We start from the raw sequence: 26,792 nt of genomic DNA, 5'->3' as shown, positions 1-26,792 counted from the left end.
CTTCTTAAAAGATATTTACTTTTAATAATTATTACACTTAACATTCATAATGAATCTTATACAGATATTTTATTAGAATATTTGCTCAATTATCATATATCATAGGCATTAACAGAATGATTTTGATTCTAACAAGACATTAACTTTAAAGGAATCATTATAAGAATCTTTTCGATATTTGTTTATATTTAAGTTACATACTCTGCCATACACCTAGCACTTCTAGACTGGTCAAGTGAGGCCATCTCCCGAAACATAAGATCTTTAATTTAATTATCTTTCATGCGTCCTCGTAGACAGCCTATTTTTTTGAGAGCATCGCCAGTTGTAGATTCATTAAGAATTTTTTGAAGCAGGCTACGTGAAAAAATGTGCGGTGCTCTCGCCGGGACTCAAGCCATGAAGCTTGACTACGCAACGAGTATGCTTCCAATTATAGCGCGAAAACATTTGGAAAGAAAGGAGAAAATACCTCACATGCTCAGCTTGAGGATTTATTTGGTAATTATAAATTGTTTAGAAAATTTTCAAGAGATATTATGCAAACTGTGAATGAGAATAAGAAGAATATTGGTATCGAGATATAACAAAGCAGAAAATGATACTGAAAGCAGAAATAATTGAGGTAACTTATAAATTTAAGATGAATTTTGATAATATAAAGAAGATTTGAATAATAATAACTAATTTAAAGTAAAACTTATAAAGATTTTAAACTTAGGAAAAAAACACAGAAATGGAAACGACACTTTTATATACAATTTCACCGAGAGTGTTTGGAATGTATGTAATGTAAGTATCTACTTTACTTTTTTTTTTTTTTTTTGTTATGTCTTTGTGGCTTGGCTTGTCCCTTTCATAGCCATATGGCAGGTTTCGCCTGCTAGGTGGGCTGGGGAACAGTGCTCAGAACTAACTAACTAACTAACTATCCTCACATGCTCCCCCTTTTAAAGTACGACTGGGGATTAGGGGACCCAATCGCCAAATCCTAGTGGCGACGAGATATTGTCCACCAGATTTTGAGTTCGGATGCCACTGTAGAGTCATTAGGTTATTTTAAAACAGGAGAAGTTAAAAATGTGCAATACTCTCGCCGGGAATCAAACCTGGAGCTGTCAAATAAACCGGGAGTGTGTTACCGTTATCCCACGAAGGCATGCTGGAAGAAGGAAGAAAATATTGAAATATATAGCGAAAGTTCAAGATAACGAAATAGCTGTTTAATAAATGAGGATTTACTTTCCCTTATAAGTGATTAAGTTTATTTTTTCATTTTTATCAACATGTGCTTGCTTATTAACATAAATAAATGAAAAAAAAATAAAATCAGTTCTGAATAATTAAAATCTTCATTTTTTATTCACTATATATGTATGGGATGTAATATAAAAATGCATCTAGGTTATAATACGATCATTTAACTCATAATACAGCTCATATTTTTTTTTTTTTTTTTTTTTTTTTTTTAATTTACAGCACTAACATAATACATCAAAGATATCTCAAACGCTATGAAAGCTTTTCATCAGCCAGTTATTTTATAATAATGTTTGAATTTTAATAGCTTACATAAAAATATTTTCGTATTTTTCACACAGGTATGTAGTACATGCAGCACAATTAAATGCTACGTACTATTAAAATTCATCGAGCTCTGTAATGAAATACTTTAAATATTTAAAGCAGGGTATTTAAATTTAATAGCAAGAATACAGAATGTGCACAGATTTCATAGTCTAGATTTCACTGCACAATCAGTAGAAGCATTATGCACACCTAACGACTACGAAAGAGTTTAGATTTTTATTCATGATCATTAATGCAGTTTTGATGTTTTAAATATACACAAGATGAAAAAAAAATCCTAAAACTGATCCATTTGTAATAAAATGCATAATAAAATTTGCAGATAAGTCTTTCCTTGCTGTATGTATTTTGTCCTAAATGAAGCTGATAATGTCTTTGAAAAGGGTTCCTCCAAGTAATAAAATAAAAGGAAATGTGATATTCGAAAAGTATTTTCTTCCATGACGGTTTGAAAGCAATGTCTGCTTTTTCTTGCACTGTGAGCTTCAAAAACATTAAAAATAACAAAAAATATAAAGAAACTTTATCGGGACTACAGTTCTCAGTTTTATGCATGTCAGTCTAGTGTTCATTAAATTTGCGACATTCTCAGAATAAGATTAGACAGGTCTCTTTGAATGCCCTCTGCCAAATCAAGAGAAATAAGAGGAAATATAAAAATGTATATTTGATTGCTAACTGATAAGATTTAAAAGATGGAAAATTAAATTTACGCTAAATCAAAATGCGCTCAAATATTGTTGAGATACAAAATATTTTTTATTAAATATTTTATTACGTTTCGACAAAATGTCAATACTGGTAAGTTTTACTTAGATTATTTTTGAAACGTTTCAACTTAAAAATTGTTTACTTAGTAGAATTTATTTCTTTAACATCGTATAAATCTCTTAGTACACAAACGATATTTGCATTTAAAGTATTTATGTTTTCTTTTAAACCCTTCATTAATAACATTTTGTTTTAGAAAAAGAGTACATCAGAAGCTACTTAGATTAACTTTCATTTTTAATAATGATTAAAAGAACATGTAGAAGTCAATTGAAATTCGTGATTTTTTATTGTCATATTTGATATATATAGACATCTGATATTTTTTATTTACATTTTACTAAGAATTACTTTATAAGGCATTTCTCTCCCCTTCCTTCCAGCCTTCGTAGTTTAATGGTAGCACATTCTGCCTGTATTCGAGAAGTCCAGGTTTCGAGTTCCTGAACACTAAAACGTCTACAGTGGCGCTTGAACTAAAAAGATGGTGGACAATAATTCCTCCCACCATGATTTGGGAATTACGTCCCCTCATCCCCAGTCTCTCTTTAAGAGAAGGTTATATAAAAAATTTTCTCCCTCCTTCCAGCATGCCTTCGTGGTGTAACGGTAGCACACTTGGCGCATATTCGAGAGGTCCAGCTTCGAGTCCCAGCGTTTTCCAAGTGCTCATTTTTCACGTCTTCTGATGCTAAAAACGTAATGAGTATACAAATTTTATGTTAATTTCTATCTTGCGCTCCTTGTCTGGTTCACAAATATTTGCAAACTTTACGCCAGAGCAAAATTTCACCTTCTATCCATCATGTGGTCTTTTGGTGGGTTTTAAAAAGTCACATTTGTAAAACTGGTGTTTTTAAATAAGGTCATAAAAAACAGAATATTAAGAGAAATGTATTGCGAATGAGCTTAAACATAACTTAAATATCTATACTCTATTAGTGATACATTAACAGATGCAGAAGATTACTACTTGGAACAATCGCAGAGATGCACCTGACCGGTTAATTGTTAAAACTGGGAAATAAGTTTAACCGTGGTATGACTGAGGCATATCGAATTTTACCCTAACGCTATGGAAGCATTCGTAAGAATGCTGTGGGTGCTGTGGAAACACTCACACGAATAGCAATACAGTTACCGAAGGTTTGATGGAACACGAGTAGGTTAAGTTGCTAGTCCTCCGTGACGATCCAAAGCATTCCGTTGATTTCCATAAGAATTATTTCGTAATCATGTCTTAATGGCATCATACCGATAATATAATTTCGAAGTGCACATCTGTATCACAACCTAGGCAGGAGCTTCTGGGCAAAGGATGGATGGTCTTTTACATTTTAACGTCCACATGTTTCAAACATTCAACTGTACAGGCACAAAAGAAGTATATAGCGGATAGACGAAATATATGTGCTATTCATCAGAGCCTAAATGCTAACATGTTCAACAATAATTGCTGGCAGAGAATTTGAAAAGGAACTTTCTTAGATTGTATTCACATTCTTGCTGTATTAAACTACCTACTATTAATCACTCTCTCCTAAGTACATGTGGGTCATTTGCAAACGAAATACTCTTCAAAAAAATGAATTACTAAATTCAGAACATATATATTGTTACGAATTTTGTACATAGATAGGTAATTTTAGTGCTCTGTTAATATGGGCAACTGTTGCACATTTTATGTAATGTAATATGAAAAATCAAGAGAGAGAAACTATGACTCAAATGTAAGAATACAGGGGCAAGTCTGTTTAACATTGAGTAAATGCGTATCTCGGTAATTTGGCGAGAAATCGCCAACGTTGCGCAATTTGGCGACCTTGCGGTCCCATTCTGTATTACTGTAATAGCTACTGTAATGGAATAAATGTAATTGATCACTATATAAGCTGTAACCGTGATTAGACCCTTATATTGCCTTCCAGTAATTACGAGAATTAGAATGTACCAGAAATATCTAGAAATATCTCAGCGGCCGGGTGCAAACTATATAAAGCCGGAGAGAGCACCTGCTCTCAGTTGTTATCGTTAGCTGTTAGTGCTATCTCCGATTTAGCTTCGTTCGTTAGCTACGTTTTTCGTTGCATTTTGTTTAACGTTCATAGTAGTTTAAAGTGATTGTAAAGTGTTTACTGGTTGTACTCTGCGATATTGTAAAGATTTGTACGACTATTTTTTTTGGAGTTATAAGTATTTTTTGGAGTTTTTTGCAGTTTAAGTTCCAGATCTCGGAAGTGTTTCTTTTGATAAAATAATTTTTTTCAATCTATCATAAGAGCTGTGTGCATCCAATCTACACTTTTGCAAAAAAATCAAATCACCACGAAAGAAGTGGTTGTCTTTGATGAAATTGAATATGTGTATAGCTCATACACAGATAATACAAGGATTAAAAAATCAAGGTCATAGTACCTGCTCACGGCTCACAATCACCCATTGAGTATTCAAATTAGTAGTTGGTCGAACCGCCCCTGCAGGAAATGCATGCTTGAATTCTTCGAGGCAAGGAGTGGTAGAGGTTCGTAATGTCAACCTGCGTCACATTCTGCCAGGCATTTATCAGTTGTCGCTCCAGATCTGCGATATTTTTGTAGTGCCCGAATCTGGCGGCCTACCATATATATCCCAGACATGCTCGATTGATGAAAGGCTTGGTGACCTTACTGGCCAAGAAAGAGTATCAACCGCACGGAGACAGTCCAGAGATATAGGAGCGGTATGTGGCCTGGTATTATCTTGCTGGAAAATGGCCTCAGAATGAAGTGCCATGAAGGGTTATGCAACCGGCCGCAGGATGTTATCAACGTATCGTTAAGCTGCTAAAGATGTACGGAGGATGACTAAATATGTCCTGCTGTCATAAGAAATAGCGCCCTTCAACATCACACCAGGGGTTACGGCTGTATGCCTTTGTAAAACAAAGGCTGACTGGGACCGCTGGCTCTGTCTTCTCCAGACACGAACACTGTGGTGTTCTACTTCAAGAGTGAAGTGGGATTTATCTCTGAACACTATACAATACCAGTCTGATGGCAGCCATGATGATTGGCTGCGATCCCACTCCAGACGATTCCGCCGATGTTGTGGGGTCAAAGACAAACGTCTTAAAGGCCTCTGTGAGCGTAACCCCACCTCAGACAAACGCCGTGAGATGGTAGACTGTAGCACGCGAGGTATAGCCGTGGCTGTAGTGCGCTAAATAGTCGACTATGATATCTTTGGAGCGGTTCGGGCCTGACGATTAATCATCCTACCTTGCCTCGCATTTGTGGCCTACCAGAGCCATCAGCAATTTCCTTTGTAGCAACCATTGCTGTCAACATCTTCGCACAGCAGGGGCTGTACGCTGCAGGTGGCGGCATCTTGCTCGGTATGACCACCTAGCTTCGCGCAACCCTACAGTGCGACCACGTTCGAAGTCGTTTAGTTGTTTGTAAGGTCTTCGATATCGTCGCAATGGCATCTTTAGTATCAGTAGTGGGCACGGCCCGAACCGCCTAACCAAAGAAGTTGATCTCATGGTCATGACAGGCCACGCCCATTTAACCAAAGGAAAAAGATGGCATTTTTAGTATCTAACTTCTTTACGGAATTACAATGCCAGAAACAAAAAAAGATAAATTTTCCGATTCTTCTTACTGGTTTTATACTTTGCAAATTGTGCGCTATGATCGCAATTCCTGTTCATTTGCTTTGAAACTTTGATCATTTGCATGTTCGATTAGGATGTTTTTGCATATCAAATTTCGTCACGATCGCAAAAGTCGTCCTTGTTGCTTGGATTTTTTTCAAGAGTATATTACGAACCCGTACCTACGCAACAAAGTTTGGTGTCAGAAATGAGTCTGAATGCCGGTGACAAGAGAGATGGAAAAAAATTAAGACAGGTCATGAATGGCTTTGCTGCAGTCCTTCAAAAGATAGAAGCTGGTCAACAATCCATTAAAGTAAAGATGACAGCTGTTAAAGAATAGCGAAAAGGAGATGAAGGAGGATTAAGAAAAGATCGAAGACACCGTCAAATAAGTTCAAGAGGAAATGAAAAGAGAAATTACTACCATAATACAAAGAAAATCTGAAGCCATAGAAAACATAACAGGCATTGTTGAAAATGGAATCGGAGAAACGGAAGAAAGAGTTTCCGCCGTCCACGAATAAATCTTACAAAAATTTGAGAATACGTTTTCTGCTGCTCTCGCCAAAGGAGTTGACACCTTAAAGAAATGCATAGCGACACCAGGAACCAATTCTGATGAATTTAAAATTTCTTGTCCCTCTCTGAAGCTATCCGCATATGATGGGAAACCTCCTGGCAAATATATGAATACAATTTGCTATAGTGGCGCATGAAAATGGATGGGAATCCCATGCTAAGACTGCTCATCTTAGAGCAGCGAAGAGGACGTCCTTCAAAATATTCCCGAAAACCAGAGGCTAAACTACGAAGCTCTATTAGGCGCATTGGAGCTAAGCTTCGGGGAGAAGTGTATAAAAAATGATAGCAAGCTTCAGTTAAAATCCCGTCAACAGAAACCTAATCCTGTCCCTGCAGTACGTCATCAATAGCATTCGGGAATCCTGAAATACAGAAAGTGTACCTTTATGATATTTGAGGCAGCCAGTCAATCAACTCGTAGCGACAGCCACCCAATTACAGGTGCTCAAGTTCGCCAGCCAGTGGATCAACGTTTAGATGATTTAACAAGACCAAAAACATATTCTAAAGTGTTTGAACTGTGGTGCTGCAAGCCACCTACGAAGGAACTGCAGAACACCACATTGCACGCAAAATAATGTGGATGATTTAACCAGACAAGACAAGGCCTTGAGATGGACCAGAAGTGACAAGAAACCAACCTTAAATTGCAGGAACAGCGGTGTTGAAGGCCACGTAAGGAGGAACTGCAGAATGCCCCAGGACACAGAAAATAAGACCACTCCCCAGTTACGCCACAAGAAGGAGCTTGAAGATAATGAAAATCTACATATTCACAAATTTTTGCAGTGAGTGCGGGAGTAATAGGCCCTTCATCATGAGGCATATTAGTGGAGTTCTATGCAGTATGACCCTCGACACAGTAGCCAATGTTACCATCATTAGGAATATATTTAGCTTAACAGTCAAAGATAAACTTATTTGGACGTCATACTGCTTTCTCCTTCAGACTGCATCTGGTGATAAATCGAAAGTGATAGAAAATTCAACGTAAACATCACGTTTGGAAGTGCCGTCTACCACCACACGCGGCATATGCAGCAGATTTGACAGATCCTTGCACACTCAGATTGGACTTTATAAGAAAATAAAATTTTTCCTTCGACTTTAAAAATAACGAATTGAATTCAGTCTCTGAAGACATAACTGTCCGTCATCGGAAGGGATCACCACATGAAAATAACGATGATCTAGCTGGAAGACCCTGCTTAGAAAGTTGCCGATATTGTTCCATGGTCAAGGAGAAACAAGAGCTGCTTAGTTCGGTCGTACGTCAATGTACAACATTTACATAGGCTGATCGAGACTCATCGAGTGACGAAGAAGTCAGGAGCGACATTAAACTCATAACTGATTTAATGGAACCTTCAAACAGGAAACGAACCTGGCAGAACATTTCAATCTATAGTCCTACGACAAATCAAAATTGGGCTCTCTGGGACTCACTTCATATTCGAAACTGCATCTTGTACCGGAAGTTCGAATCGGATGATGAACAAGCGTTCCGATAACAGCTGATACTTCCAAGATCAGGGATTCAAGACGTTCTTAAGGTACTACATATCAGCTCTACAGGAGGACACTTCGGAATAATGGAGACTTTGCTTAGATTTTGAGAGCGCTTCTGCTGGAGTAATGCAAGGCCGGGCGTGCAAAAGTGGTGGCAATCATGCGATGCTTATGCGGATCCGAAAGGACGGAAGAAAACAAGCCGAGGAAAGCTACAAAGTTAGAATGTAGGAGCGCCTTTTGAACGTATCGCCTTTGACATCCTAGAACTTCTGACGACAACAAATATACCTTCGTTGTCATTGATTATTTCACCAAGTTGCCTGAATCGTATGCTATTCCTATTCGCCTTCACAAAATGTATTTCACAAAATAATAACACCTTTAAGTAATCTTTCATTGATACTTTACGCATAGCAAACTTTCAGAGTGTTGTCATTCAGTAAAATATAAGATTTGGAAGTTATACTTTCAATTTTAATTAATTTATAATTGCTTAAGGAACAGTTTGGCATAAAAACAATCAAGTAACTTCTTAAGGATTTAAATCATTATTTTACTTTTAATTCTACATATAATTCTAATACAGGGTGATTCAAAACTAGAGGAACAAACGTCTAGGAGAGATAGGTTATATTTAGAATACACGGAGTAGCCTAGCAATGCAGAGTCGGAAATGCGACACTAACGAGATAGGAGGAACATTAGAGTTGTTGCAGGAAAACCGTCGACAGCCACAAACAGAGGCATTGGGATGGAAATTATGAAGACATCGCGATCACAAATCGACAAAGACAATATAAATACCGGACTTCCCTAATGATGAAGGTCCCTGATATTTCATAACATGTCTTAAAGCACGAAATATCGCACGCTCTGAAATATACTATATTTGGTTATAAAAATAAATCCTGATGAATATTATGTGTATAAAAAATAAGTCTGACCTTCCTGATTATGAACGACCTTGATATTTCGTAAAGAATGAAATATCGAACGTTTTGAAATGTACTGGGAGTTTGGAAATGATTACCGCGAAAGTGCGACATATGCTAGGCGTACTTCAAAGTGTCCGAGATTCCATGCAATGCCCACGTTACGAAACTTTGGGCAACTTCATTGTCAGCATAAGTTTAAAGAATACAAAGAGTTACATCTTCATACAAGAATTGATTATAAATTACTCATTAATAAAAACGTAAAGACGCGTGACATTTTAGCCTGTTGAAATAAAGTTTTATGGGAACGTTCAGTGGAAATGAAACCAGATGCTTATACAATCAAATGTATTTGTAAATTATTTAGTTAAATTTCAAAAACTTTAATATTAAATTTCTAACATTTGTTTATATATGCATTAATGATTACTTAAGTTATACCGTATTTCTTATGCATTTGAAGTTATTGATAAGTATTTCACACGAGTTGAATATATAATTTTTTTATACAAGTAATTACGATCTATATTATTCATCTCTGACGAATGTGAACTTTTGTTAATTTTACGATTGAAAACACACATTTGTTCTGAAAAAATAGTAAAATAAATGGATGAATTGATGGTTTTAATAAAAATATCTTTTAGTATGTTATATCTACGGAGAAGAGCCATAAACAAAATATTCCAATACTCATAAATATCTGCTTTCTCTAATTCAGTTATAAAAATATACTTCCGTCTATAATACGTTTTATTGCATTTAAAATATGCACTGCTAAAGTAACGGAGTACACAGTTGTGCAGAAGTTTATATAAAAACGATAGTAAATCCTTGCATTCTTACCAGAGGCTTTCTTCCAACGAATAAGAGGCTGTGGGTAACCTTCTGCTTGGCAATCGAAGATAACAGATTCACCAATTACAGTAGAAACATCAACTGGCTCAACCCGCCATCGCGGAGGAACTAATGAAAAAGATACATAAGTTTTAAAATAAATAAAAGAAATGACATGATTAGTACAAGATAACAAATAACAATCGAAGATAACAGTCAAAATAACAGTTTACAATCGAAGATAACAGATTCACCGATTACAGTAGACGCATCAACTGGCTCAACCCGCCTTCGGGGAGAAACCAATGAAAAAGAGATATTAGTTTTAAAATAAATTACATAATATTGTTATTAGTATATTCAGATAATTATACTTTAATTCTTTGTTCAGTGTACTCGAGATACTCAAATATTACCAAGCATATAAAAGCATAAAAGTGAGAATATTTTCAACATGTGCTAAAAATCCTCGGGACACACTATCTGTCCGAAAGTTTCTGAGATTTTCTTTCAGGCTTATAACTGGGTAAAAACTGGTAAAGGAACTCACGGATGTCACAGATCGGTTGTGAAAGAGGATTCAGCGCCTTCGTCCGAAATGATGGAAGGAGAGGAATCTCTACTTACTGCAACAAGGCGCCGGCTGAACCAGTTGGAGTTGTGATACAGTTGCTTGTGAAGAAACATGTGCAATTTTAACCAATTTTCATATTGATTCGATTTGGAAACAAGTGACTCTTCATGAAGAGTCAACGCTACCATGACCTAACAGACATTCAATCCAAAATGACAAGCAAGTTGAATACCATCCCAAACAAGGACCTTTCTGAAAGTTTCATATGGCAGTATGAGTGCTTTTTGTGTTGTACTCATGTAGAGGAGAGACTTTGCAGAGCATATGAAGCACCTTCATTTTAACATTTCTCTAGTTTCTATTAATCCAGTCTCGGAATTTTTTAAACAAATGCTGAGTAGAAGAAAAAGAGTTGGCACAGTTGGATTGATTTAGACTGATAAAACTTAAAGCATTTTCAAGCAAACAAATGTTTTTAAAGATATGTAATTAAATAACAGCGATTTAAGCAGGGGAGTATTAATAAACATTAAATTAATATTAATAAATAAATTAATATAATTTACTTGTTTATGTTGCTTTATCGCATATCTCTCCTGAAAATAGTACACGTAGTGTTCCTCCTTTTTATCTACTAGTGTTGAGGAACCTAACGAACAGCTAAGTGAATATTTGCTCAAGTTCAGAAATAGAAACGTAAACTCAGGGTTTACTTTACTGCTTAAAATAAAGATATACAATCGGACCCTTTCTCAGGGCATACAGCAAAGCTTCCACTAGGGCTTAAAATCAAAAGTGTAAGAAATAAGAACTGACTAAGGAATAATTAAATAGATTTAGTCGAAGCTAACACAAATCTAAACTAGTTGGCCCCTAAATATCTAATTATCTAGCGAAGCTATTAAGGGCACGTAATATGGTCGAGCGTAGTAACAACTTAGACAGACATAGCCAAAAATCAAACGCGCGATATTCAGAAACTCTGATTCTTTCTGCCGGAAACAGTGGAACTTTGACTTAAATATCACTCCTTCTCATTTGCATTTAAGGCGATTCTAAAACCTCATTCTGGTAAGGAATTATAAGCTGAAATTAGGAGAAATAGGAAAGGTCCATAAACTTTAAAATGACTGTTATAAACTGGATAAGCCTTACAAACATATTGTTAAACCAGATTAGATAATGTTGTTTAAGGTAAAATAGAAATCTATCTATCTAAGGGAAGCGATGTCTCCTACGAGGGTTAAGAAAAACTGGTTCATATTCACATTACACATGAGGAAAGTCACTAAACCCTGCATTCAACCAGTCACTTCGCTCGCCCTCTAGTGCCACTGAATACCACAGAAAATTGAATGAAAAGAAAGGTGGTGAGTGGTGTATTCAATTATGGCAAAGCACACTAGGTCTATCTGCCTAAGGGGAGGGATGCCTTTCGTGGAGGACTTTCTAAGGGAAACTGGCTCGTATACACGTTACACATGGGGTAAACCACGAAAACGCCCATGCAGCCAGCCCGTTCGCGGGATTCGAACCTGGGACCGAACTACCAGTGTTCAGCGACTTTACCGCTCGGCCGCTGGTGGGCCCTGAATGAAAAGAAAGAAAGGTAGTCATTTATGAAAGTGTACGTGCATGAGTTCTTTTTGCTGTACCGTTTGGTTAGCGTTGTCGTCCGTCATATCGTTCAGCCCGTGTTCAAATCCTCAAATCCCCCAAAAGTATGAATGTTTCATACTTGTCTAATCCCATTTTCGCATATGTAATGTAAGAGGACTCCTCACGGTGGCAACGTTCTGGGTGGTGAAAGGGTTAAATGACCAATAGGTTCTTGTCCCTGCCAACAAAACAGCTTATGTAGTATCTACCTACTGGATGGCGAACGAGAGAAAGACTTGTAAGTAAACCCTTCTTAAGTACAGTATATATCAGGTTGGTAAACTAACAAGTGATAGCTGCAATTTATTAATGCAGGAGTTCTCAATATTTTTGTTCCTAAGAGCCCATTCTAGAATATCTATTGGACGGCGGGCACCATTTACTTTTTCGAGGTGAATTTAATGTTGGATACATGCACATAAAAAAAGAGATTAGTCGCATTTCGCTTTGTGCTGGTATCTGTGTCGGACACAATTACTGTGTCATTAAAAATCAGAAAACTTTCTCATATAATTTTATTGAAAGCTAAAACATATTTATGATGATCGCACAGCGGCGGGCACGCGTTAAACGATCGACGATCGACATGGGGACCGCGGGCATAGGGTTGGGAACCCCTGATCTATGATGTATTTTCTGCTTCCTTTCCACCATGGACCTTATAAGAGATAGTCTAACCCAGTAGGAGGAGGGTGCGTCTTCCCGCATGTCCGCAAGAAAGAGTAGGGACGATCTGTCTTATTTTAACACGGAAACCTATGGCGTTTGTGTCACATAACTGTTTTTAATTATTAAATGTGATACGTTGTATAAGTGATGATATTATGAAAGTCACAGTTTTTGCAAACAAAATTTAATATATCTCATAAAAGCACTTTTTACTGTATTTTGCGCATTTTTTTCAAGCGTAATTTTGTATAAATTTCTTTACTTTAGTAAAACGGTAAAAATTCTAAACGCAAAACTTATGAACTTATTTTTGTGTACAAATAAAGTAAAATTAAATAATATTGATAACACATGATGCTTTGAAACAAATAAGGTAAAATTGAACAAGATCTGATAATTTTCTTTGATTTTATGAGCATTTTCAGGCAGCAGTTTTTAAAGTTATTATAACATAACAAGACGATCATTTATTTGATTATATGACCATTAATTATTAACATTACAATATGATAATTTATTTTAGTAATTCATAAAATTTGGAGCATAAACTTTTCAGAGTGTAATGAGAAAAAAAAAAGGTAAACTCTGGAAGCACTGAGATTTGATTTTATATTACGCCCCAAGGAGCGTTTTTTGAAACGTTTTCTGTGTTACCTTTATTTATAAAATATCATGTTCTTCGCAAGTAAACCATATAAAATTCAATTCAAGAGCATTATCACAAAATATTTAAAAATAGTGCATAAGGTATTTCTTCCACTTTCCTAGCGTCCTAGCGTGGTGTAGTGGTTCTGCACACTGGGCCGGTATTCCAGAGGTCCGTGGTTCGATTCCCGGCAAAGGCGGTTGCTAATTTTTTATTTTTTCTGCTTCCAATTAACCTAATGACACTACAGCGGCGCCTGAACTAAAAGGGTTGTGGATGATGATTCTCCATACCCAGGATTTGGAAACTAGGTCCCCTAAAACCGTAGTCGCTCTTTAAAAAGAGGAGTATATAAGGTATTTTTCCCACTTTCCTAGCGTCCTTCGTGGTGTAGTGGTTCTGCACACTGGGCCGGTATTCCAGAGGTCCGTGGTTTGATTCCCGGCGAAGGCGGTTGCTAATTTTTCATCTTTTATGCTGCCAATTAACCTAATAATTCTACAGGCATATCTTTAGAATTTCCGCTCTGGAGATAAAAATGTTATTTTCTGTACAGATTTGCCATTGCTTGCTTTGAACTCGTTGAGTTTATTAATCAAAACTTCGTTAAAGTTACAAAATATGAAATGGATTAAAACAAATTCGAAATTAGGCGAAATTAGGCCAGGTGCCCACGTTGGATGGAAATTACGTTATTCAAAATTTGATGGCTGAATAATGGCTTGAATTCCGTCGTTTTTTTCACAGTGCGAGAGAAACATACATGCATTCATGTAGATTCTTCATTATTTAATTTCTTTAAATATAATACGGGGTGATAATATTTGGTGGCAACTGTTTGCAAAGTGAAACGGACACTTATAGTGAAACAATGGAAAATGCCGTTTCGAAACTAATAGCTTTTCTGAGCTGTTATCCCTTTGGGCTAATAAAATAAATTCATAATAAATAAGAAAACTTATGCAGAACTAGAAATAAATTTTTAAAAATAATCACTATGAAATACTAGAACAATTTATTATTACAGTTAAATACAATTTTTAACATTAGAATAAATGCGTAAAAATTATTAAAGTGTTAAAAGTGTTTATCACTATGATGTATTATGAAATATTATTGAAATAAAACCCCTTTGTAGAATATTATGCTATAATATTCCGCTATAATTTTAAAAAAAGCAGTACAATTAAGAATTTTAAACAAAACCTTTCAAAAATCCATTTTTTGAATTTTAGTATTTTTTACTTATTTACACCAATAAAAGGCATGAAAATTGTTTGTTTGAATTTTTCTATAAGTTCAGATTTAAAATATTATTTTTTTAAAGGAAGTAGATAAAAATTTCCTTACAGCATAGAAAAAGCTTAAAAAATATCCAGACCTGAAGGCATGCAACAGCTTTATAATTATTTAGAATATTAATTATGCTGGATAAGCATGCTAAATTTTTAGAAATCAATCTCAGTTTCAAAAAGGAAAATATCTAAAAATTCTAATTTGTGAAATGAGGCGTTATCACTAGCTTTTTCTTGAAAATTATACGCGCCGCAATAGCCAACTATCGTTAAGTTTCTACAAGTCGTCCCTACTCCTCCGGATGGGGTCAAGGTGTCAGCCGGGACTGGGTCAGGGCAAGAGAGAAAACCCATTTGGGTTGGTGTATTTCTTATAAGGTCCATGCTTTCCACATGCTTTCGTAGTTAACTGGAAGCATATCCGACGCGTATTCGGGAAGGGTTAGGTGCCCGGCGAAGGCACTGCACATTTTTCACGTCTCCTGCATCAAAATAACCTAATGACTGTACAAATTTTAGGTGAAATATTTTTTGAATCAAGTTCTCAGGTAAAGAACGCAAGGTGCAGATTATCAGATAAATTTTACTGGAATTGAATAAACATCCATGTGGCCAGGAGATAAGACTAACATCAATCTACATTGGATTTTGAAATAATAACGTAATACATTGTGTACTATAATTTGCATTAGTGTTATTTTCGAACTGATTTGTTTAATTCCCACACAATGGTTTAATTCAATATAGAAATGAATTAGTAACTTTTCTCTCAGGTACTCCATCGCCACTGGTATAGAAATTCCACTTGGATGAACCTCCGCATTTGATCCCAAACCTATTAGTAACTTTTAATTCACTTGCGCACAATTCAGGCCCAATTCCATTAGTGAAGTTCTTAACGATTGCATTCGAATAAGTGCCAATATCGCTATTCTCAACAGGATTAGAAGTTTCCAACAGATAGAAACGCAGCATTATATATTGTACTACGAAAATTATTTCTGCGTATTTAGAGTATTCTTTTAAACTAATTCATAACCTTATGAAATTTTAATTAGTATTTTTGAATTACTTTATTTGGCTATTTATTATATGATACGGAAGCAATTTATCACATTTTAACCAAAAATCAAAAATATACTTAAAATAAAGTGCATTTTTGTAATAAAAGACAAATACGAATATGGTATTAGAAATTTCAAGTAGTCTTTCCTATTTTACATTTAATCTTGATTTCAGGATTTAATAACGTATTGTTACGGATTTCGTATTTAAGTAGCTAATGTTAGTTGATTTATAAATTAAATTGTTTTATTCTCCGTGCAGTGCAGCGCGTTACGAATATTAAAGGAAAGCTAAGCCGGAAAATTAAAAATATGAGAGCACGTGCATTTAACATTTAATAAATAAATAAATATCTCTTTTTGCTTTCGAGAAAATTCCAGAACTTTCTCGAGCGCGATTTAAAATCCTATAAAAGGAGGAAAACTTCTCCCAAAACTGACCAAATATCACTTAGAAAAAACTGACGTGGTTATTTCACCTTTTACGGCTTTATTAAATTATACAGATTTTTTGTGCACTTCATTTAAAATTATTTCTTCGAATTATTCTAATTTAATTAACCGATTCCTAAAAGCAAACTGAAAATTTCATCAACATTTACAAATTTGGAAGTTAAGTATCTCGCCAATTTGTGTTAAACTGGAATCAAACTAAAAAAATCATAATTTTGTCTTTTTTATAATAAGTGTAGAACTTTTGTAAGTATAAGAACCAGGAGATCAAATTAGATTTCATTATTTGACAAAATTTAATTTTTGTTCTTAATTTGACATTGCCAAAAAATTAATGCTTCCGTCATTTAAAACACTTCTGTTACTGGAATTACATGACTGTGACCAACGATTGCGAAAATAATGGCTGGGTCATGCGGCGGGTGTATATAAATATAAGATATAACAAAATATGACAGCTGTTTCAAAAAGAAATATTGGCGACCTCAAAATTAACATTATAAATTTGATGACCTGCCCCTAAATTCATCTTTTCTCACAGGTTCCAGATTTTTCTATCTTACGTAACGTTTTAACGCAGATGCCTCTTGTCCAATCAAATTAATTGTAAACCAAAACTCTGAACTGAAACGTTTCCGCTTCCCAACCCTCTTCCTCTGAAGTGCTATGATACTCTACTTTTTTCGCATTAAGCTCACCAGCTGGTAAGATGCTTTTCATCCATGCTGCTGCTTACGATGACGTCGTACTTCAAATTGGAACTTACTGTATTCAAATATAATTAGGAAACATCTTATCTTCAAAATGGTGGTTTGATATACGTAAGAAAATAAAGATTGTGATTTTTCAAGATGCGTTGTGCTAAATTGCGTCATCATGCTTTCCACGCTGCCACCTTCAAGCCACTACGGTCTTCTCGGTCATCTACGCAGTATAGTAAGCTATTAAAAGTTCCACTGTTTTCACCTATGTATTTTAAAATCATTACATGTGTGTGTGTAAGGTAAAATTTATGCAAATTAAAATTATAATTTAAACTAACAATAATCTCTTAATTCTCCTTCTCTATTCTAAAAATAGTAATGCATTTTTCTGCAGTGCGTCATTTATATATCAATCCATTTCAAACGACTATCGTAACGCTGATGACTTAGCTAAGCTTGAATTAAAAATTTCGAAAACTGAAACTTAATAAGCAGCTTAAACCGAATAAGCATCTTAAACCGAATAATCAGCTTAAACCGAAATAAGCAGCTTAAACCGAAACCTTCTCTTGATGAGCTTTCACGTTGGATAACTACGCACTTTTGCTTCAGTTGTTTTCCCGTTAAGACGCTGGTCACTAGCTTAGCCTGTGCCAGCTTTTGATCACTGCTGTAAAAGAAATAAACTGTATTAAATTATGGGGTGCATAAGGAATCCATAATGATGATGTGAAATGAAAACAAATATGTGTCCTGAGAATTAATTATAAAGGAATTAAATAACGTGTTGAATGTACGGCTATGTCTGTCTTCGAGGCTCATCTCTAATTACACAGTAAACCATTTCCAAGTTATTATAGCCCAAAAACCATCACCAATCCGTTCCGAATTTCTTCAATTCATCTTATTACATATATATATGTAATAAAGCAAATTTCATAATATTGATAGCGTAGAAGGTAGAATGTTGAATCCGTAATGAAAAGCAGGGATTTTGACTGCATATTGAAAAGCAAATTTGGATTCCGAGGCAAACTAAACATTAGTCTTTATTTCAATCGGCATTAGCCACAATTCACTTGGCACTCTAGTTATGTCTCTTCAAGAATATTTACATTTTTGATAATATTGCGATAGGAGCGAAAATAGCATGCCGGCGGCTTAACGACAAAAGAGATCGAAGCAAAAGTGCGCAGTTATCTAATATGGCAGCTTAATAAGGGGACTTTAAAATAACTAAAAGTCAACCAAAATATTGAATTTGATTTTTTACTCTCGTAATATTCCAAGCATTTAAAATGTGTAAAAAACGTAAACTTCGCTCTTTAAATTTTGGAGAAAAATGTATAAAAAGTATTTCAACAGTTGTTTAATGATGTAATAATTTATATATTTGCTCAAAAGAAGTGTTTATTTCTTAAAGAAAAAAGGCTAGAAATGTCAAGTATTGACAACTATTAATGAATTTAACTTTGGTTCTGTGAATGCTATATGCCTAGAACAGGAGGAAAAAATCTCGTTTTCCATACTCGTTGCAGAAAAGCGTGATCAACGTCGCTTGAACCTAAGCAAAAAGAGAAGTTTACTTGCTTGAAAAAAAAAAAAGAAATAGTAAAAAATATTGTGAAGCATTAAAAGATAATGTAAATGTGACAGATGAAGGTAATACATATGGTGCGGGTGAATTTTAAAAGTTTCATTGGATATGATGCGTAAATTGTTTCTCCCTATAACTTTGAATCACATACCCATTTGGAGATATGTTTATATTTGTCATATTTAATATTATGAGATTAAAAATAGTTAATTGATACGAAAATGTTATCTAGCGTTTACAAATTCATATTCAAAGTTAATTTGCTGTTTCTCATGACCATGAGTTAAAGGTAAGTTTCAAGAAAAACTTTAAATTCGGTTTTCACAAAACAAATATTTTGGCAGTTCCTATGTCTTGAAAATGCTCCATGCGACTCATTTTTAGTTCAAAATGAACGATATTTAGAAGAAACTATCTTGTTATATGTTACAGTAGAACTGTGTTTGCATTTTTGGATATGAGGTTATTAAGAAGTTTGAACTTGTGATAATGTTTAACAAAAAGTGATATTTTTCCGAAAACTGGGCTTAAGTTCGCAAAATTCTTTTTTAAAAATTTTTTTATTCAACATATTCAATTAAGCGATACACAAAATCTTTTGTTAAGTCTTTATAACTAACTTAAAGGAAATTTTAGGAAAAATATTGAAAATTAGAGCGCAAGGAGCGTTTTTAATCTTTAATTAAAATAATTAATTATTTGTTTTAAAAATGTTTAATTAAAAATAAATTGAAATAGTGAATATATATTTTATAAACTGATATTATAATATGTATATGTGTAAAATGTCTTGTTGAAAAACACAAAAACTTAAAAAAACTAATTTTTAAGTCCACCGTCCTCGTAAGAGAAAGTTTCTGTTTAAGTTCCGAATTTGCTAGGTCATAGTGTGATGCAAGTCATATGATACTGATCTAGAAATTAAACAGTGCAAAAAAGTTCATTACTATTTTAAGAACAAATAGGGAGAACTAAGGGGCTGTAGCTTTGACTTAAATATCTTTTAACTTAACACACATATACACGTATAGTACTACCGATTGCAATAAAAACAAAAAAATTCATAAATGGATGTTATAGCAGTGGCATATACTAAATTTGAACGCTCTACGTCTGATCGTTTTCGATATATGAGAGATACATACGTATATATGTACACAGAGACTTTACGAAAAATTTCCTTTTGAATCCCTTTTAAATCCATTTTACACTTCGTTTTGGAAAAAGAGTCATTCTGTCCATGCGTAGAGATGCCACCCAAAAACATCTTCGAAGTGGATTCGGTAAAATGTTTATTTTCGTTGAAGTATGATACCCGAAATTTTTCGCGATTAAAATATTTCTTTTACTTCTTACAATGAATTAAAAATTCAAGGTTTAAATTTTCAGTTCTTTTGTAGAGGCATTAGTTAACTTTTAGAAGCAGAAGATATGAAAAATTAACGACGCCTTCGCAAAGAATCCAACCGCGGACCTCTGGAATACCGGCCCAGCGTGTCGACCGCTACACCACAAAGGCACGCTAGGAAGGCAGGAGAAATACCTCACAATGTTAATCACAGAAGTGAAAAGGCAGAAGTATAATAACACTAAATTTTCTTCGCAAATTAAGAGATGAGGAAAACCTCCTTATTTTTCCACAGCTAACTTAAACAGGCAGCCTCAAATTTATTGATAAGTTTCTCAATTTGTTTATTTACTTGTCAATTTCTCAGTTTGCTAATTTCGTACTAAAATATTATAACGTCGTCACTCATGCTAATCATGCATTCAAAAAAATTTAGAATTTCTTTTCAAAAACCTCAACGACTCCAATTTAATTCAATTTCGTCTCAGTGAGTGACCACGAGAAATACTTTACCCTTAGGCAATTTAATTCATTGTGATTTATTTCCTGAGTAAGCATGGGTTTGGAAATGTAATAACTCAGAAATGTGAGTCACGTGATTAATAGTAGTATAATTTGATAGTAATATTTCACAAAGGTTTTTCAAATCGTTTTTCTTCGGACGAGATCCTCTCTCCCTTTACATTTTTCCTCCCGCATAATTTTGGCAGCTACCCAACTTACCTTTAGGCTCCAAGATACATGCTTGACAAATGAAAAATATTAGCCTGCCGATACTGCTCAAAGTATTTAAAAATCAATTCAGTGGAAACCATAAATTACAGGCCCTTTTCAAAACACAATCATTAGTATCATGAAGTCTTTAATCTCAGCATTCGTGTTCCGCTTCAGAACCTGCCGATAAAAGGTATTCTGACGATCCTAAATTTTCGTTACAGTTACGGGCTCGGCATTATAGAGAATGAACAAAATAAAAAGAATTCAGTTAAGTAGGTCCAAAATCGGTAAGGGCGTCAGATGCACCTGCTGCTGTGAGAAGACGGGCTATTCGTATCGGCACCAGATGGCGCTGAAGAGCTCGTTAGTGAGAAAGTCATAGTAGATTTTGCAAGAGTTAAAGTTGAACACATCAAAGCGGATTCCTTCCATATAGAGCTATGTACCAGAGCACTTTTTCATTTTTTATAAACAAATCTTTCCATAAAATCTCTGAAAAACTGCTGCCAGGAAAGAATACCAGATATGCCTTATGAGTTTTAGGTTCTATCCTTTCGTCTACAAAAATGTCAAGACTGTGAGAAGTGTGTAAAAAATGAGGCTCCAGACATATTACTTATTATAAAAAAGAAGAGAAGCTTCCTAAATATTATAACTTTTCGTTATATTTTATCTGTCAAGGAATAAAGGAGAGTTTGTTTCAGCAAGAAGTTCTTATTTTGACAAATCTGGAAACAGAAAAGAACTTTAAAAATGAATGTTTTCTTTTAGGAATATTAAAAGATAGAAATGCTAAAAAATTTTATTAAGGATATTTAAGATTTTTTAAATATCTACAGGATAAAACTTTTTTTTTTTTTTTATTTGTATGTACAAGATATTTTATGTCGTTGTGCTATTGTGACTTATATCACTCGTCTGACAGTAACATTAGCACAAGCCCACGAAATTCATTGTGTCAAAGAGTGCAAGGATGCGCCTACCTACGACTTAGCTCATTTCCGACCCCAGTTTTAAAGGAGAGCAACCTGGAAGGGGGGCGGGTCCGAGGGTTGCCAATACTTCTTCATCTACGACAACCTCTCGAAAGGCCTTTCGGTTCGCTGTATATTTAGAGAGCCCCCATGCCGAACGAATATTATACATTTACAAATATCTACGCCTTCTCTAGGATTTGAACCCGTGCTCTTCGGTACCGCAATCAATAAATACTAGGTCCGGGCGGTTGGTGTGAACATGCTTCTGGGGGCTTCTTTGGTCTTTTGGACTGCCACCTGGATGGCCTGGTCGCTGGGTTTCGGTGTATGGTGCGAGGCGCCTGTGTGGCCCATCTAGCTCAAGATAGAGGTGGACGTGTTGCATATGCATATTAACCATTACGGTAAAGGGATGGTGCACACGTCCCCCGTCAACTATCAACTATCAACTATCGGTACCGCAGTAGCCTTAACCGCTATAACCTTTGAGCGGCTAAAATGAGCAACGCCTTCGCCGGGATAAGAGATGATTTATGAAATGCATAATTAAGTGTACCTTAAATGCTGACTGCACATAAAATAATGAATCAAATGAAGTAGGATTTTTAACTATGGTAATTTTTGTCACGAGACAATTTTTAGGGAAAACACAGGATAATAAAGAAAATTTTATGATAAATAATTAAGCAGAAAACCAGTTGAAAATGTATAATATTTATATTTTCTGAGTTAAAATTTTAAAATATAAGCTGAAATATTAAACTAAAGTTAATGGTTTGCTGGTTACATTGAGCTGAATATAAAGAGTAGAATAATCTCCTAGCAAAGAATTTGCAGACTATGCAACAAGATAATTAAAAGATATAAATATTTTAAACAGATTCATAAATTTAAATATTAGCTATAATAGTTAAAAATATGTGCAATATTTACACGCCTTCTGCGAAATAATTTCCAATAAAAAAAGGATAAAATTTGTTGTCATATTACAGAAGGGAAGTGGTATGTAAATTTAAATTTTAAAGAATATTTGAAATACATAGTGTTACGAAATGTACAGGCGCGATAAGATGGCTTCCCCACAAAGCAGTTTTAGGGTTACCATAAAATGACAAGACAAAGCAGGGTTGCCACATTTGGCGAGAGATCGCCCATTCGGCAACATTTTGCGATATATCATGAACGGATGGAGAACCTTCTGGAACGAATTCTTACCGGTTTAGCCCAGAATGTTCTCGAACACAAGCCGAAAGCTATATAAACACTGCTGGCCCGCAGTCAATTAGAGTGTGTGAGTGTGCTTCATCGAGAGGGCGAGTGAGTGTGTCTCGTCTAGCGAGTCAGTCCGCGCGGAGTCGATCGAGTTGACACCCGGGCTGCGAGTGCCGAGTGGGTCGTCGAGTGCATCGAAGAGTCTCTTAGTGTATTGCGGTTAGTGCATTGTCGAGAGAGCGTGTTGAGTTCCGGGAACGACTGAACCGAAGAGTCGGGAGCCGTACTCTGTGCGTCGTCGAGTGCATCGCGAGCTGTAGTGTGGAGAGTCTCAAGAGTACGTGGAGTTCCGAGAACGACCAAGCAGAGTCGGGAGCTGTACTCTGATACTTTTCAGGAAGCTGTCTCCACCGTTATTGCCTGACAGCGTGAAGGCTGTGTCGCTGATTGTTTCAGCGTGTTTATAGTAGATCTTCGACGACTGTAAAATGTGACTGTGGAGCTGTCCTGATTAATACCGACCAATAATGTGTGTTTCGATATTCCGTCAAGCGTCGTCGTTATTCAATCCAAATTCACACAACTCCGTACGAACGTGAAGGAAGAAAATAACGTAAGAACTGGTGTCAGAAGAAACGAAAAACGCAACAATATATTAACCGATTCCAATCTAACACCAAAAGAAAAACTTAGCAAACTTATAAAATCTAAATTTCATCAAATACAAAATTTGAGTTTCTTTTAATTTACTGGAAAAAATAACATAGTTATCGCAGATTGACCTTATTTGATTAATTACTTATTCTCGGACCATGAGTATAGAGCCGATCGGTAAAGAGACATTTATAAGACATTTATCTTTCTGAAACATTTTTCATATTGTTACATCTTCGAAGAAGCATAGCCTGCTAATTAAGATATGTAAGTAACAAATAAATATTTTGCAATTACGGATTTAATTTTAATAGAATTTCAAAGTTTGTTCCATAACACCTTCCTTGTACATTTATTTCTACAGCTCTCTCGAAATTAGTCACCAAACGAATTATTCTATCTTTTCTCAATGAGCTGGGCCCACTCATGATACATGCGCTGTGGATGATAATTTTTCACCACTAGGATTTGGCGACTGGGTCTCATAACACTCAGTCGCCCTTTAAAAGGGGGAGTATATAAGGTATTGTCTCCCTCCTTTCTGCATGCCTTCGTAGTGTAACAGTAGCACACTCGGTATATATTTGATACATCCAGGTTTGAGTCCCGGCGAGGGCACTGCACATTTGTCATGTCTCCTACTTCAAAAATCCTAATGAATCTATAACTTGACAGCCATATCGATGAAAGAAAAATATTAATTATCAAAAGGAAGGGAACCTCATGTTTATTGGATATGTTATTTTTTAAATTTAAAGCACGTTTCTACAATCAGTACTTACCAAATAATAGGTGCAGAATATGGAGCTGAATGCAGAATATGGAGCTGGTGCAGAATATGGAGCATCCATGTCCACATGCTTATCATTGGACATGGATGCATGCTTTTTGGAGCTTGAACAACGCTGAAAAGGCATTTGTAAATTATCACTTCATTGTGATTTTCACTGGTATTTTCAGCACCATATCCCATGATGGCTGAACAAGACGGGCATATTTATCTTCTACACATACCTTGGATTTCATACTGTGCTTTCAGCTAAAGTCACTCATATATATATCTGTGGGTTTCAGTGCTTTGAGTCAGGTTGCACTATCTGCTGTGATGCTTCTTATTCTGCGAAGTATTCTAGTTTCACCCTCTTTGAGCATATTGTGACCCCATAGTCCCCACCCTGCTATCTGTGGAATGGTTAAAGTGTGGGGTACTTATAAAGAATCCATTCTCCTAACAGGAAGGGTGACTTTACTGCTGCAAGAATCTACAAATATTTGTCAGTACTTCACATGCGTGTGGGCCTTGAATGGTATTTAGAACGAAGGCTATGAACAATGACCAATATAGTTAAACTTATAATTATAAAAGATAGAAAGGGAATATATTGCAAAATAATATATTTAAGTACATAGTTTCCAAAAGAAATTTTTTTACAGAGTTTCCAAATGAAATTTTATTACAGAGTTACCAAAGGCATTGAAATGAATGATAGAGAAATTAAAACAGAAAGTTGAAACTGTAGGCATAATTTCTGTTTTAGTATAGAAAATATAAATTAAGTAGTTTATGAAAGCAGCGCCCCCCCCCGTGAATTCTAAGGACAATTCCACATTTGAAATTCTTTGCCCTGAAGGGAACTGTGCATTATTTTAATATGTTAGTAGAATTAAAAACTAAAAATCAAATATTTAAAAATATTAAACAAATTAATGATGTAGCTAAAATTTTCCTGTAACATGTTTCATTCTCCAACGCTCCTACACTTTTTAGGAAATGCAAATTGCCGTAGCTTAAAAAATAATAGGTTAAAAAAATAAGCCTACTAAGAATAGGGTGCACAGGTTTCTGTTTAAGCAATTATGTCTACATTCAATGTTATGAAAAAATACTGAAATTACGATATACTGCACTTGCGACCTAGTGAATACAATTATAATAATGAGCTGCATTCATTTAGTTCTCTGATCAGTCATCAGATGAAATAACCTTTTATGTGATAACCTTTTAGATTAGGTTACTTCGAAGCAGGAGACATGAAAAATGAGAAATGCCCTCGCCTGGACTCGAACCTCGGATCTCTCGAATACGCGCCGATTGTGCTGACCATTGTGCCACGAAAGCAAGCTAAGAAGGCGGGAGATCTGTTGCTCTGAGATTCAATGCTGTTGATATCACCAGACAAATTTACGGAAATATTTCGCGTAAGGAAACCTATTTAATGTTAATGAAACCTACTCACTATACTACCAAGGGATTTTAAAATCTGCGTGTTTAAACCATGTACTCAATGAAGTAAGAGACACATTTGTACCACGAATGGTGTCCTTGGCAATGATTACTATGAATATTTATAAAATTATTATTATGCTCAATAAAAACGTTAGTTTAGTTTACAACGATTTCATGACTGTGTCCAGGCTTAAACATTATTTAAAAGAAAAATAATATTTAATCTGTAACATAAATGTTTTAAAAAACATATTTAGTATAAACTTCTTGAATTTCAGAGAGTATTAATATTCTTCTTAAAAATACATATCATTATTTGTTCAACCTTTGAAATGTTAAGTAGCATTTATTTTTTCTCTTGTACATGTTGTAGAGATATTAGGCATTTTTGGAAGCTGGCAATATGAAAACTTAGCAGCGCCTTCGCCAGGAATCGAACTGCGAACCTCTCAATCACGCGCTGAGCGTGCAAACCACTACACCACGAAGGCGGGAGAAATACCTTATATACTCCCCCCTTTTAAATGGAGACAGAAGATTAGGGGACCCAATCGCCAAATCCTAGTGGCGAAGAAACATAATCCACCTTGTTTTTTAGTTCTGACGCCACTTAAAGGTGATTAGGTAATTTCGAAACAGGAGAGATGAAATAAGAGCAGTGTCCTCCACGGAACGCGAACCTGAATCTCTCGAATACGCCCCTAGTGTTCTAACCGTTACGCCACGAATGCATGCTAAGAAGGAGTGAGAAATATCTGATAACCTAAAATGTTGAGCTCAGTTAGAAATCCTTCCACCATACAGTAGTTGGCAACATTTAGCAAATCGTTGCCTATGATTAACTTAATTTAAAAATCTATTGACTATTTTACTTGGTCAGAAATTTAAGTTTTTGTAACAGTAGGAAAAGATTGCATTTTTCGTATTTAATTTCTGTATGATTGTCGGTGAATTATATTTTCTGAATATAATTCTGAATATAATGAATTGAACTATAACAGACTACTGTAATTTCTACTTGGTCAAAACATATAGGTTAGGATTCAAGAATCTAATGTAAAAGGAAATACAGGTTTGGAAGAATAACATTTTGTAGGACTAATAATATTTAGGATAGAATTGTTTATAATAA

General features: G+C 35.2%; 1 protein-coding gene across 3 annotated transcripts in view; it reads right to left on the bottom strand.

The window, feature by feature from the left end:
• LOC118193355 (cell adhesion molecule Dscam1-like) overlaps positions 1-26,792 on the bottom strand; it is a 978,906-nt gene that overhangs the window by 333,142 nt on the left and 618,972 nt on the right. For all 3 annotated transcript variants that reach the window (XM_085823255.1, XM_085823256.1, XM_085823257.1), the window contains exon 10: positions 9,874-9,993. In XM_085823255.1, coding sequence (XP_085679381.1) covers positions 9,874-9,993 — 120 coding nt within the window. The remainder of the gene's footprint in view (positions 1-9,873; positions 9,994-26,792) is intronic.

The sequence above is a fragment of the Stegodyphus dumicola genome, chromosome 9 (assembly GCF_044657685.1).
Source record: "Stegodyphus dumicola isolate Sdum_Otavi_A_Nest chromosome 9, ASM4465768v1".
Classification (NCBI taxonomy): domain Eukaryota; kingdom Metazoa; phylum Arthropoda; class Arachnida; order Araneae; family Eresidae; genus Stegodyphus; species Stegodyphus dumicola.
This window is presented reverse-complemented; position numbering and strand designations above follow the sequence as displayed.